Source organism: Polypterus senegalus, chromosome 7, assembly GCF_016835505.1.
Source record: "Polypterus senegalus isolate Bchr_013 chromosome 7, ASM1683550v1, whole genome shotgun sequence".
Lineage (NCBI taxonomy): Eukaryota > Metazoa > Chordata > Cladistia > Polypteriformes > Polypteridae > Polypterus > Polypterus senegalus.
In genome coordinates, this window is record NC_053160.1 from 56,431,167 (window position 1) to 56,445,760 (window position 14,594).

At 37.4% G+C, this 14,594-nt stretch overlaps 1 protein-coding gene across 1 annotated transcript in view; it reads left to right on the plus strand.

The window, feature by feature from the left end:
* Positions 1 to 14,594, plus strand: part of adamts6 (ADAM metallopeptidase with thrombospondin type 1 motif, 6) — a 311,123-nt gene that overhangs the window by 157,212 nt on the left and 139,317 nt on the right. The window contains exon 10 of the mRNA XM_039758682.1: positions 9,122 to 9,268. Coding sequence (XP_039614616.1) covers positions 9,122 to 9,268 — 147 coding nt within the window. The remainder of the gene's footprint in view (positions 1 to 9,121; positions 9,269 to 14,594) is intronic.

Below are 14,594 nucleotides of genomic sequence, written 5' to 3' on the forward strand. Positions count from 1 at the left end.
AAGCAGGCCTAGAATTTAACTAATCTGCATAGAAGAGGCTCATCTTAACTCAGCCAGGCCCTAAATACTACTGGCTGACTTCAGCCAGAGCACTCCTTAAAACTGAGGAATGTGAAGAACAACACAAAATTTAAACAATTCTACCAAAAAGACTGTAAGAAGGACAATAACCATCAACTCCCAGCTTGTGTATGCAAGAGCATCAAAGGATATTTATTAGCAAATATATAAATAAACTGAAAATTGCTCAATATAGAAAAAAGAGACAAAGGGATTTGACTAAAAGGCAACCCTTCAGCAAACAAGTTCCAATACACAATCCATAGGCAGAATCCAAGAAAATCACAAAAACAGTAAATCCAAACAGAAATAGCAATATTCACAGATACTCCAAATAAACAAATTGATCTCCAAATCCTAAGCTTTTTCAACTGACTTAAATAGCCTGAGGAAAGGGCTCAGGAATGGTGACATCATGGTGGCTCCACTTACTGGGGGAACCACCCAAAAATTGCAAGGAATATAAGTAAACTTAAAGAGACATTACACAATTTAAGAATGATAAACAAAATTGACAGAAATAGCATAAACTTATAAAAGATGATGATTCAAAGGCAACGTAAACAGCAATAAAGCAAACTGAAACGTACTGTAAATGGATACTGTAACAGATAAGGGAACACTAGTGTCAACATCCTTCCATTTAGGAAATAAAAGAAAAACCTGTAAAAAAAAAAGATAGTTTTTGTATTATTTTAAAATGCATGTGTTTAAATATATAGTAAGGTGTTTGACAAGTCAAAATAAGTTAATTTCACAGCATTGAGGATAGTTATGTTAAATGATCTGTTTGCAGAGCTTTTCTTTGGGTGAAAAGGGTGAAATATTGTGTATTACCTGTGTCAGCTATGTCTATTTATATGTGGCCATCTAGCTTGATTCTTAATTGTAGGAAGGCATGGATTAACTTGAGTATTGTGTTTTGCAACATTTCTATGTCTTTGCCACTGGAGGACAAACTTTTTAATTTCCAATAAAAACATGTCAATTTGAATAAAAAAATGTTAATTTGAAGTTCTTCCTATCTTTACTGATCCTAGAGTACAAAACAAGGTGTCAGTTTCTTTTGTTTTGTCTAGTGTAGGCTTCTATTCTGATGAAATAGGGAAAAACTAAAGCATGCTGAAATTAGAGTATCCAACAGATTTTTGGTTTCAAGCAACATAGCACATGGTAAGCCAGCAGACAGGCCAAAATTGTTGTGAAGTGTTCAGTTCAACTGATTAATTCACATTATGAACTATTCAACTATGTTTCAATAATATTATTACTACAAAAGAAAACAAGATGAGACTAACAAAATGCAAAAAAGGAAATGGCTTCTTAATTCTTATTCAACAAATTAATATTAAATTAAATCCAGAATATCTCTAAGGTGTAACTTTTAAGTCAACTGCTAGGTAACTTGTTACCATCTGTCTTCAAATTGTCATGTGCTTACTAATTTTCAGTTGCACACTATTATCCTTCTTGAATAACCTCTTTTAAAGTAAACACCATAAATGTTGGAGAGAAAAAGCATGTGCCCGACTTCACAATAAGAGAAGAAAGTACAGATCTTATCTGCCTTTGATTATCATGGGAAATGTAAGATTGCTGGAGAATAAAATGGATGAGTTCTCAATGCTGATCAGGAGCCAAAGGGAATACAAACTAAGCAGTCTCATGTGCTTCACTGAAATGTGGCTTAGCCCAGGAACTCTGGACTCCATGGTTGCATTTGATAGATTTAAAATCGTGCAGGGGGACAGAAGAAGGAGGGAAAGCAGAAAGAAGAAAGGAGGCGGACTTGCCCGTTTTGTGAATGAAAAATGGTGCAAATCCTGACACATTACAATTAAAGCACAGTTATGTGACTTGAATGTTGAGCTGCTTACAATCATATTATATGCCGAGAGAGTTTTTATGCTGGCAGTTTACCTCCCTGTAATGGCAGACGCAGCAATCGCAGCAGACACGGTATATTCTGTAATAAGCAAACTCTCTAGTGACTCTCTCAGTGTTTTCATAACAATTTCTGGAGACTTCAAATATGTTTCACTTTCCTCCACCCTCACCAGTTTTTACCAGTTTGTGGACTGCACGATAAGAGAAAACAGGACCCAGCACTGTGTTAAAGACTATGTATAACTCTGTTACTTTGCCACATTTTGATTCGACCATAATTTGGTACAGCTCATACCTCTATATAAACCCACTATCCAACGTTTGCCAGCTACTACCAGGACCATGCGGCATGGACAAGTGAGGTTGAGGAATCTCTGAAAGAGGCCTTTGAAAACACTGATTGAGATATGCTTTGTGAGTCACACAGCCGGGACACTGAGGGATTGAAATGCTGAATCACAGATTACATCAAATTTTCTGTGGATAACACAGTCCCCTCAAAGATAGTGTGGTCTTTTCCCAACAACAAGCCATGGATCACAAGAGAACCTAAAGCCCTACTTAATAAGAAGAAGAGAGCCTTCAAGTCTGTAGATTAGTGTGAAATCAAATGAGTGCAGTCACAACTGAAGTAGCAGCTTCATCGGGGGAAGAGCCCACAACAGAGACAACCTTGAGCACAAGTCATAAAAAGCAACATGAGTAAGTGTCCAATTAGTGGCTCCAAACAGGCTGATAAACATACAGAGGAAGGGAACAAGAACAGAATTGAACCAGTTCTTCAATAGGTTTGACTCATTATTGTCAGTCCAGCCCTCCCCCAACACTGCTAGCTTCTGTGTGTAAGCTAAGGAGGTTCTGGAATCCCAGCTGTCATCTGAACCCTGCACGACCTACAATGGCATAACAACAGTGGTCTTTAGCCCCCCTCCACTCCCTGGATGGTATGTCTCTGTTGATCAAATTAGGAGAGAGCTGGAAAAACTGTGCATAAACAAGGCTTCAGGGGTTGATGGAATCAGCCCCAGGGTGCTGAAAACCTGTGCCAGCCAGCACTGTGGGTCTTTCAGCACCAGTTCTCCCTTTCCTTAAATTTGCAGAAGGCTCCCTAGCTGTGTCCCAGTGCCAAAGAAAGGACATTCCAGTAATCAGAGCTTCAGAGCAGTTGCCCTTACTTCGTACATCATGAAGACATTTGAGGGGCTGGTTCTAAAACAGAACATCTGGATCCACTGCAGTTTGCCTATCAGGCACAAGTAGGTGTGGAGGATACTCTGATGTGGACGCTCCACAGATCATACTCCCACTTGGCCAAAGCTGACACCATAGTCAGGATTATGTTTTTTGACTTTTCAGTGCTTTTAACACCATTCCTCATCATTGACGGGGGAAAAAGCTCAAGGCTTTGAATCTTAATGCTCCAAGTGTTTCCTGGATCATGGGCTACCTGACCAACAGACAGCAGTTTGTGAGGCTCAGAGACTTTGTGTCAGCAATAGTGGTGTGTAATACTGGAGCACCTCAGGGAACTGTCCTGTCTCCCTTCCTGTTTACCCTCAACACAACAGACATCCAGCACAATACCAGCGCTTGCCATCAACAGAAATTTTCAGCTGACTCATCTATTATAGGTTGTATTCATAATGGAGATGAGTCAGAGTGCAGGAAAGTCATGGAGGACTTTGTCTTGTGGTGTAAGGACAACAACCTGCAAATCAACATCAACAAGACAAAAGAACTGGTGGTGGACTTCTGATGTGCCAAGAAGCCTCTGAGACCAGTCCCCATTTTAGGAGGAGGATGTGGAAGTGGTGCAGAGCTACAAGTACCTAGGTGTTCACATAAACAAAAACTAGACTGGTCTGACAACACAGTGACACAATACAAGAAGGGCCGGAGCAGACTGTACTTGCTAGTGAGACTCGGGTCTTTTGATGTATGCAGCAAGCTGCGGGAAATGTTCTACCAGTTCATGGTAGCCAGCATGGTGTTCTATGCTGCAGTCTCCTAGGGAAGTAATTTGAGCATGAAAGAAGCACAATGGCTGAACAAATTTATCAGGGAAAGCCTGCTCCATTTCAGGGCAAACCCTGGACACACTGGAAGCTGTTGTGGAAAAGATGATGGTGGGAAAATTGGATTTCATCATGAAAAATCCCCTCCAGGAGGCACTCGGTTGAAGCTAAAAAGCACCTCTGAGGGTCTTTTCTGCCCACTGTAATATATACAGTAAAAAACGTATTTTGTATGAAGTATAAATATTTTAAGTGTGGCAGAAATGAAATGTATACACATTACATGTTATAGTATTAGAAATGTTTTGTATTTCATCTTTTTCTTTGTGCATTTAAACATTGTGTTCACAACTGACTGTACTGGTAAAGACTGGATTTTCTAGTTAAAAATGATGGGGGAAATATGCAGATGATCCTTGTCTCCTCTAAAAAGTGATTTTATTTATTGTGTAAATGTGTGTAATTTCATGGGCGGCACATGACAGTAGTAGTCAACCTCAATTATCCAATGTTTCATTGTGACGCTGCCTCACAATGCAGGTAAATGTGCCTCATTCAGGACACTATGAGCAACCGTTCATTCGACACAAAGTCAAACCAACGGTTCCCAAGGATTTTCTGGAGAGACACAGTACCGAAGGAGTCCAGTCTTCGTCTCAGGTCACTGGATAGCATCCATGTCTCACATCCATACTTTTTGCACAGATATCAGGAGCGCCACACACCCCTTTCCAGCAACCTCCTGACCTTCCAATGTCTCCCAATCCATCTACTGACTTCATAGGAAGAGTCACCAGAGACATGAATGTCACTGCCAAGGTAAGTAAACCTCTCGACAAGGTTGACACTCTCTCTGCAAACAGACACACTGCTGATGGCTGTGCCCAAGAGGTCATTAAAAGCCTGGATCTTGGTTTTTATTCAGGACACTCGGAAGCCCAGACACTCAAACTCCTCGCTCAGTCTCTTGAGTGCCCCGATCAGAGTCTCCATTGACTCCGCAAAGATCACAGCATCGTCAGCAAAGTCAAGATCCATGAATCTTTCTTCACCAACAGATGCCCTACAGCCGCTGGACCCCACGACCTTGCCCAACACCCATTCCATACAAGCATTGAACAGAGTAGGAGCAAGAACACACTCCTGATGAACCCCAGAATTAACTGGGAAAAACGCAGAGGTTCTGCCTCCATTCTGCACAGCACTCACAGTACCAATGTACAGGCCGGCTATGATATCCAGCAACCTCGAGGGGATCCCGCAAACCCTCAGGATGTCCCACAGGGCAGCTCAATCAACTGAGTTGAACACTTTACAAAATCGGCAAAGGCAGCAAAGAAACTCTGGCGATATTCGCGTTTGCGCTCCATGAGAACCCTTAGGTAGACTTCTTAGGCATGAAGCCAGACTGTTCCGGTTGATGGTAGGTGAGTAAGTGAACACGGATCCTATTGAGGACGACCCCAGCAAGGACCTTACCCGGCACCGAGCGCAGTGTTATCCCCCTGTAGTTGCTGCAATCCAGGTGATCACTCTTCTCTTTCCAGGTAGGGATGACAAGTCCCGTTTTCCAATCAGTTGGGATGATGCCAGTCTCCCAAATGGAAGCAAAGATTACTTGCAATGCCAGGAGGTGCAGCCTAACCACCTGCCTGGAGAAGTTCACCCTGGATACCACAGATCCCTGCTGCGTTTCCTTCCCTCAGCTGGTTCACCACCTGTGCAATCTCAGTGAGACTGGGTGGTTCACAGCTAATTGGGGGTACTTAGGTGTCCTCATAAATCAAAAAGACATGCAGACTAGCTCTATTTGAGCACTTATTATAGACAACAGTGGCATGATGGTGCATTAGGCAGTGTTGTCAGTGTCATTGGTTGGAATCTTGCACATGGTTATTGTTCTGTTTTTCCTGTGTCTGAGTGGGTTTTCCTCTGGGTACTCCATATTTTCTCCCACATCTCCAAATTATTTGGTGGTTAGGTTAATTATCGATTCCAAATTGATTCTGTTGTATGTGAATCTAATTGTGGATTTTCCTGCGAATCGGCTTTGTGATGTCTGTTTCCTGCTTTGCATAGACTGGCCCACTGCAACCGTGAACTGGATTAAGAAGGTCTGAAAATGTTATGGTGTTTTTGGTCCAGCTCTTCCACATGCTAATTTTCTGTGAGTGAGTACAGACTATGTACAAAGTAGTGAATATTTACAGAGAAAGAAAAATATACATGGGATAGCTGGCTGGATAATATTTGCATGCTGACACTCTGTACTTTCCAAAGATTCTTTCATTCATGCAGTTTCCCTAGTTAGGGTTGTCTTTATCTGGAGGCTACTATAGCTAGCAGTGGGAACAAAGCCTAAACTAGCTCCAGATGTAATGCTATTTCATCATTTGGCACTTTCATACTCACACTAACAATGAGTCACCAATCAACCTAATTTAGATTTCCTGAAACATATAGCAATACTCCACTGCACCAAAGGGCTAACTAGGCTAGTTTTTCATAAATTTCACTTATTTAAAATAACTAGAGAATTTTTTTGCTAAAGCTGAACTTCAGAATATGGTTTATCATTAAATTCAAAATAATCTTTGAAAATAAAGAAGAAAACATTTTTAGAACATGTTGAGTACTGTAAACTTCAAAATAGTACTGTCTTTTTCGCTAGCAAGTTCTATTATTCATATGGTATATAGTGTCACTGTGTCTCTGGCTTAGACAATGTTTTTCATACACCTGCACATGAACAAAAATCCAGTGGTATTCTGGGCAGTTCCTCTTACTTTCCGCGCGAAAAGCACTGTATTGCATTGTTTTGCTGGCTGGTGCATGGATCCAGATGCTGGTGATGTCGGATAAAGTATATAATAAATGTCATCTTTCTTCTTCATTACCATACAGTAATTGCTAAGTTGTAATGTCTGAAACATCTTCATATTTGACATTAAAGCCTAACCTTCAGTTATCTTTTCCTTCACAAATTCAGTTGCTTCCTGGACATTGCTGCTTGGGATTCTTGCATGTTTTCTAAAAGCTTATCTTGTCCTAATTTAAAGAATGCAACAGTTGAGACCAACTGTACATATAGAATTTAAATGTATGCTCAGCTTGCCTATTCTTGAAATGTAGATCATCTTGGTATACTCAAACAATATAAATTAACAAGGATTACTTTGTGTGGTAACTGAGGAATTTCTTGATAAGCCTTTTTAGTGCCTAATCTACACAAAATTCTTCTTGTAAGCCTTTTCCTAAATTCTGTTACACATATTAAAATACTAGCTGTGGACCCGTACTCCATATTCCTTCTTGAGGACTACATAAAGGCAAGTTTTTTCCTTTCCGTTGATCTTTGGTATTCTATTCCACACCACTAGTTTAAATGAGATGCATTCACATTTGACACATCCATCTGCCAGGTGCTACATATTTATGATGATGCAGGGTCATGGAATATCTTTTTTTTAATAAATCCATAGTAAGGGTTTGAACTAAGCATTTTTGATTATTCTTTATTTCTTCACTATTTGCAATATGAGAAAGTATACCTGTTCCAAATGTAATGATTTAGATATAGTAAATTCTCTGTTGCAGTTTGCTTCTGTTCTTACTTCTTTGCCAGAGAAACCAACTGTGTTAATTTAGTTCAGTTCTCGGCATAATAAATTAAGAAAAACTGCTAGCAAGATGTCATGCATGTCTTAATTCCCTATATTTATACTGTACATAATTCTCAAAACACGATAGGTATTATGTAGGGAATTAGTGTGCAGGGTGTTATGTCAATATAAGTATTCCTATAGATGCTCAGACATTGCCATCTTCCCATATCGGAGCATGTTGTTAATGACGGTGGATGTTTAACATGCACATTTAACTGTTGGGCATACAGTCCACCGCCTTCCTGACAGCATAATGCTTCAAGAGCAGTTGCCAAAAAGTGTCATAAAATGTGCCCAGGAGCATCTAGGAGGTGCTGTGACTTTGACATTACTTCTAAACCTGAAAGAGGCTCATGCCTGAGGTTCATATGTCTAAAACGTAACAACAAGAAATAGAAAACAGAGTTACGATATCATGCTTCAATTGAAAGAAATGTTTGCTTGATCTAACAAATAATTTTTTTCTAACCTTTTGTTTCTGTTTTGCTCATCTGTTATTTTTGGATTTTTTGTGTGTTTTTTGGGAGTAGATAATTTCAGATATAACAGCCTTCATTGCATATGTGCCTCTAGGGCCATCACAGTCACTGAAAGGCAGCACAATGCTGATTTTTTGTATAGTTGTAGGTGTTTTGAATATTAGAGTTTTAATTACCAATGCCACGTTGATTACCATAGCCAGTAAAACAAATGCAGAGAATATAAGTATACTGAAGTTGAAAAATATTTATATTTTTGATGTTTTGACTGTACATATTTACTATTTGTAGAATTTATATTTTTGCATTTTTATGTACTTTTAATACATGTTATGTAATGTTTGTTTCCCTATCCATGTGTTTGGAATTTTCTCTGTAAATTAGGAAATTCTAGGAATATGTTCTAGATGAAAAGCGTTTTTCCTATGGTGTTTTAAACAATCATTAACCTAATTATGAAAAGCACGAAAAGGAAAATTTCTTTTCTAGTGAAACATGGGGTCCATTGAAAACCCTTTCAATTCCCACACAATGATTTATATTTTGGTTTAACCCCATTCTCACTTGTCTGCAACTTTTGACGCGACCATGCAGTAGCCTATAATCATGACTTTCGACAGCTAGTCATCAGGCCAGTAATTACAGCCCTGTATTGCCTCTGGAGAATTGGGCTGCATAGGCAGCCACTGACCTTTATCCTTTTGCAGCTGCAAACAGCTGTTCTGTCTGAGTGGGAGCCTTATCTCTCACTTTGTTTTAGCATTTCTAAAAGAAGGGGTTAAAAAAAACAATGACCATTCCCGTAATCAAAAGAATGTAGAGCATTGTGTAATGGTATGCAAGAATGTATTTTACTGCATTTCATGTAAAAAGACTTATAAAATATAGAAATTTGTATATAGAGGAGTATTTAATGACATTTGTTACTCGTTTTCCAACTAAATTGAAGGAATGATACATTCATGCTCTGTAGCTCCACTGGGAGAGTAATGTTGTCCTTTGCTTATCCTGACAGTTTTGGCATGAACCACGATGGAATTGGAAACTCCTGTGGGACTAAAGGTCACGAAGCAGCAAAACTGATGGCGGCTCATATTACAGCTAATACCAATCCCTTTTCCTGGTCAGCCTGCAGCAAAGACTATATTACCAGTTTCCTTGAGTAAGTTGGAATTTAACGAAGTGTATGTAGAAAGTGTATGTGCAAGAGATCTGTCATCAATGACTCTGATTTTCTAACATTGTTTATTTGTATGAAATAATTTAATTTATCGGTGTAGCTGAACTGGATAGCTTCCACTGCTAGCAAACTGTTTTTTCTCTTGTGTTTTTAATCAGGCTACAAATGGTTAATACCTTCATCTCCTAAAAGAGGAGAATACACTGCTATTTTTGCAAAAATGTAACTAATGTACAGCATTAAATTCACTGTTAATCCAAGTAGAAAACCAAAATCATATTCATTGGTCAAGTGGTCCGAGATCAAAAAATAGATCACATTTACTATCCGCTTTAATTAACAGCTAGCTGTGCTATCCATCTAAGATGAATTGAAGTCTAAGTGATCAACGTAGACCATGTGTTTTTTATTTGATACATGGGTTGTCCATTTAGTCATTCGGTTCATTTTGTCTCATTTAATAATATGTACCCAATTCCTTTCCCTTGTGGTGCCCATGTCTTCTTTTGATAGACCTGCCCATTTTTGTTTCCTCCTCTTGTCATCACTCTTATTGTCAAAATATTTTGCAGGGAAAATGTAGCAATGGTTGCTACTCTATTGGCCTGATTTATAGACTCGATCTTAGTAGTGTCGGGGCTTTGGTTTTCTTACATGCACATCAGATTATCGTTATTTTCACTCATCCATTGGCCACCATGTGAAGTTATTAATCATTAGTATTACAGCTATAAACCTTGTTCACGTTCCTGAAGCGGGTGCAAGAAAGTTGCTACCATGCTGCTGTTGTCAGCATAAAACAAAATAAGCAAGTAAGAACAATTTTGTTATTTTTAGACCCTGTTTTTTTATCATCATTTTTGATTTTTTTGGACCCATCTACATATATTGTCTATTTTTAATTTTTTCTTCCTAACCTTAGCAACAAGACTGACACACAGATACACAGACACTTGTACTTTTATTAAGTTGATTATTATTTCTGTCTGGCAGTTACTGTCTGTTGGATGTATTCAGCATTAATGTTTGTGAGGCACCACTTTTGGAATGTACTGTATTTTGTTGTGCATGTAGTAATAAAATGAACTGCATTTTTCCGTACCCAAAGATGGTGCATCACAAACATTCGCATTGCTTTTACGACACTCATACAAAATGGCATATAACAGAGACTTAACAACCAGACAGACACACACGTACACAGACACTTGTCCTTTTATTAAGGTGGGTATTAGAGGGAATGAAAACCAAATAAAACTAAAGTCCTGTGACGTCTGTTTGTTACCAATAATAACATAACATTCTCAAACCTGTTTAATCCAGTTTAAGGTTGTAGGGGACCAGCACTTGGCACATGGCAGAAGGCAACCCTGGACTGGGTGCCAGTCCATCACAAGGCCCTCTCATGCAAACACTGATAAAAATTTGGAGTCCTCAATTAACCAAAGATGCACATCTTCAAGAATGTGAAGGCAGACCAAAATATCACCAATGGAGAGATGAGGAAAATGCGCAAACTACAAAGGGAGAGCGTTTAGGCATGTGAATTGAAATAGCTGCACTAACCACTGCACTACAAAAAATTCTTTTTCTAGGTTACTAAAAAGCTGAAAGATATGTTTCACATGGGTTAAAATAAAAACAGAATAGGTTACAATATAAACCTGCTTTTTATTTTACATACTGCCTTGTATACAGTTACTGCCTACAGTATGTTTTTTGCTTCAACGGATTTAGTGAAGGCCGGCATCATTGTGTATGAATCAATATAAAAAATGCAAAGGTTGTTCCCAATCTGAAAAAAGGAGAAGTGTATAAATAACTAATCTAATCTAATGTAATCTAATCTTATTCTCTGATGCTAACTCCTTCATATATGACACATAAATTAGTTATTACAGTTTTTTTTTTAAATTTTCTTCTTCTAATTGGATTTAATATATTAACTAGTCAATCGTAACTTTATAAAATGTTTTTATTAGCAATATAGCATGATACCTAGTTTGGTAAATAATAGGACTGCAGGCACATAGTTGTATCAAAAGACAGGTCAAAATCAACCAAAGGCTAAGAAGAGAGAGGATTAGAACAATTTTAATGAAAACAAGCCATTTTGTGTAACAAAGCTTACCAGTCCTGTCCTCCATCCAGTTTGCCCAAAATAACATCAAGTTGAGTTTTGAAGGTCCCAAAAGTACTACTTTCCACCACACTAACTGCTAATTTATTCCATGTGTCTATGGCTCCCTATATGAAGAGAAACCTTCTAATATTTGGGTGAGATTTACTCTTAACACATTTCCTACTCTGACCCCTTGTTCTTGTTGAAGAACTCATCTTAAATCAACAGCTGGTATCCATTGTATAAATTCCTTTCATAATCTTAAAAACTTCTGTAACATGTAATTCTGGAATCAGCCTGGTTACTCTTTTCCATATCCTTTTTGGCACAATGGGTTTTGGTAGGACTGCCGTGATGTTAAAAGCAGGGGGTGTATATTTCCTTCAGAAATAACACAAGTAACATAAAAACATTCTTTCTTAAGAACAAAGCATAAAATTGAAAAACAAAAGTTACTTTTCTGAGCAATTAAGTTTGTTTTTCTAAACCAGAAGGCTTATTCGTAATCACTGTCAGGTAAGAATTGTAAGGTGTTTTTCTACAATACAACCAACGCCAAAGTCGAAATGAAATAACAAGAGTCAAAAACAGACTTTCTAAGATCACTTATTTACTGATTGAGTCCATATCTCGAAGGAGTATGCACTGCTGCATTGTGATCTGAAAGGTAAACCCTAGCAACAGGCCAGATCCCACAGCAATCACTACCTACCTGTAGCAGTTTTTAAAATGGTAATTTGGTAAAGTTAAAGTTAAATGTAAAACTTTCTCAAGCAAAAAAATTAAATTTGATCTCGTATATGAAAATAAAGCTCCAGAATGAAACTTTTAAAGCATAAAATTCTCACAAACTAAAAAAAAATAAGAGATTTTGTAAACGGTCAAATTGGGTTTCCCAATTCTCTAAAGAGCCTTCTTCTAGTAGCCCCACCATTAAACAAGGTATTCTATGTACCAAGGACTGTCCTTTACTATAGTCTAAGATTCACTGAAGTTCGAAGTCAGCTTCTCTGTCTACCCGCACTGGAGCAAGCAGTTAGAATCTATAAATGCAGATGAGTATGTACTGGTTTCAAATTTGAGACATAAAAGACTTGGTGTATTTTAAAATGATCTGGTAAAGCCAACCAATGAGAGACTTGCTTAATCTTTTCTACAATGGTATAAGGGCAGATAAAATGTGGTGCAAAGATAATGAAATGAACCTTAAGACTAATGCCTTTAGTGACACACTATACTTTGTCCCTTGTACAATAATGTAATAATTTCTTTCATTAATTTAACTGTGACACACATTAAGCTATAGTAACCGGATCCATCTGATCACTGTTTTTTTTTTTTATAATAGGACAATATTTTCTAGCTTGTAGTCATTAGGAAATTCCCCAGTGCACAGTGATTTTCAAAAGTGAGTATCAAGAGCTTTTGTATGTACTCATTAATGTACATACATTAACCTCCTTAATTATTCTAGGATGGCTGGCAGTCCCAGTAACTGCTTGAAGGTTATCGACTTCTTTGCTGTTGAGAACTTCAAATAAATGCAAGTTCTGTTTATTCGCTATTTCAGTCTCTGTACATGTTTTTTTTTTTTCATCAAAGAATTTAAATATGTTATTGTTATGTACTTTGTGCTAGAGTGCTTCCATTAAAAGTTGTTAGTTTTATATTGTTATTTGTGATCCCATTTTTCTTGTCTTAGAAGTTGCCATCTTGGTGCTTTTTGCATCTTTCATTGTGATGGCAATATTTCCTATGATTTATGAGGAGTGCGTGACAGGTGACATCATCAGCATGACAATATAAAGGTCGTGGTATACATTCCAAAATTATTCAAGATTGGATAACATGTATTATCTTTTTGTGATTCTTGGTGTAAGAATTAAGCTCTGATTTTTTGACTTTGGGTTAGTGTTTCTGGTCTGCATGTTGCCCTCCAGTTGTTTTTTGACAACGTCTTTTATTATAGTCCTTCCTCATAAGTTTTTTTACTGATTCAGCTTTTCAATTAGTGTATTGGCTTTTCTGCAACATTTCACTCCAAGTGCCTTTTAGGTATTAAAATATTGTTTTTAACCTTTACTCTTATTCTGTTATAAACCCTACAGTTAGCACTTGAGTTATTAGTTTTATACTGTACATCTTACATAGCTGCCTTTTCCTTTGCAGCATCCTTTTTATTACCTTAAATATTCTCTGCGGAGTATTCCCTAATTCCTTAATCTCCACTGCCTCTCAACTGTCTCCACACTTAAAAGCTAACCAAATTAATCTTTTTTAGGTTTTACCACATTTGCTTAAAATTTGCCCTACTAAAGTTAATCTTAAGAGTTTTAGGTTTTACATATACACTCTTAATTAAACACTTTGAAATGCGTTATATTACAGTCATTTGATCCTAATGGTTCAATCACATCTACCCCTGAATTCTATTCTGACCATTACAAAATACTAAACCTCGATAGTCTTTGTTAGACCCTTTTGTTTGTGTTTTAATAGTCTCTCATTATGTTTAAAATGTCCTGCTCTTATATTCCACTATTTGTAAAGTTAGCCCAGTCAAAATGTGTGTAATGTTGCCCTTTGACTATAACATCTCCATGCAAACTTGCTTTTTTAATATTATTAAAATGATGTACATTGAAACAGTTGTCTACCTTGGGGTAAACTAACTCCCAGTATAATGTTGCTATCCCTAATGTTTAATCATCCAATTGGAGACATGTGTATTCAAATTTAGCTTCAATAAATGGCAACCAAATGTGTAACTATCTATGTTATACTTATTCACATATCAGTTATTTAGCCATGATTCTGTTATTTCTATAATATCATAGTTATGTTCATACACATTCAATCCCAACTCATTAGCTTTGTTTTTGCTACTCATAGCATTGAAGCAAACAATATATCAAAAATTACTCATTTTACTTTGGCTCTTTGTTCCCACTGGGGCACATTGCTCTCATTAATGTATACTATTTTACATCAGTTTATTTTACAAAACAGAACTGAGTGAGGATATGTAAAAGAATATGCCATATGATTGACGAACATCCTGCTCAAGGCAAGTTCCTGTATTGTGGATTTTGCTACTCTGAAAAAGTGAATACAGAAAATGAGTATAAAGATAATGAATCTATTGTGTTAACTTGTAAAGTACAGGGTGAGCCAAAATGAAGTACC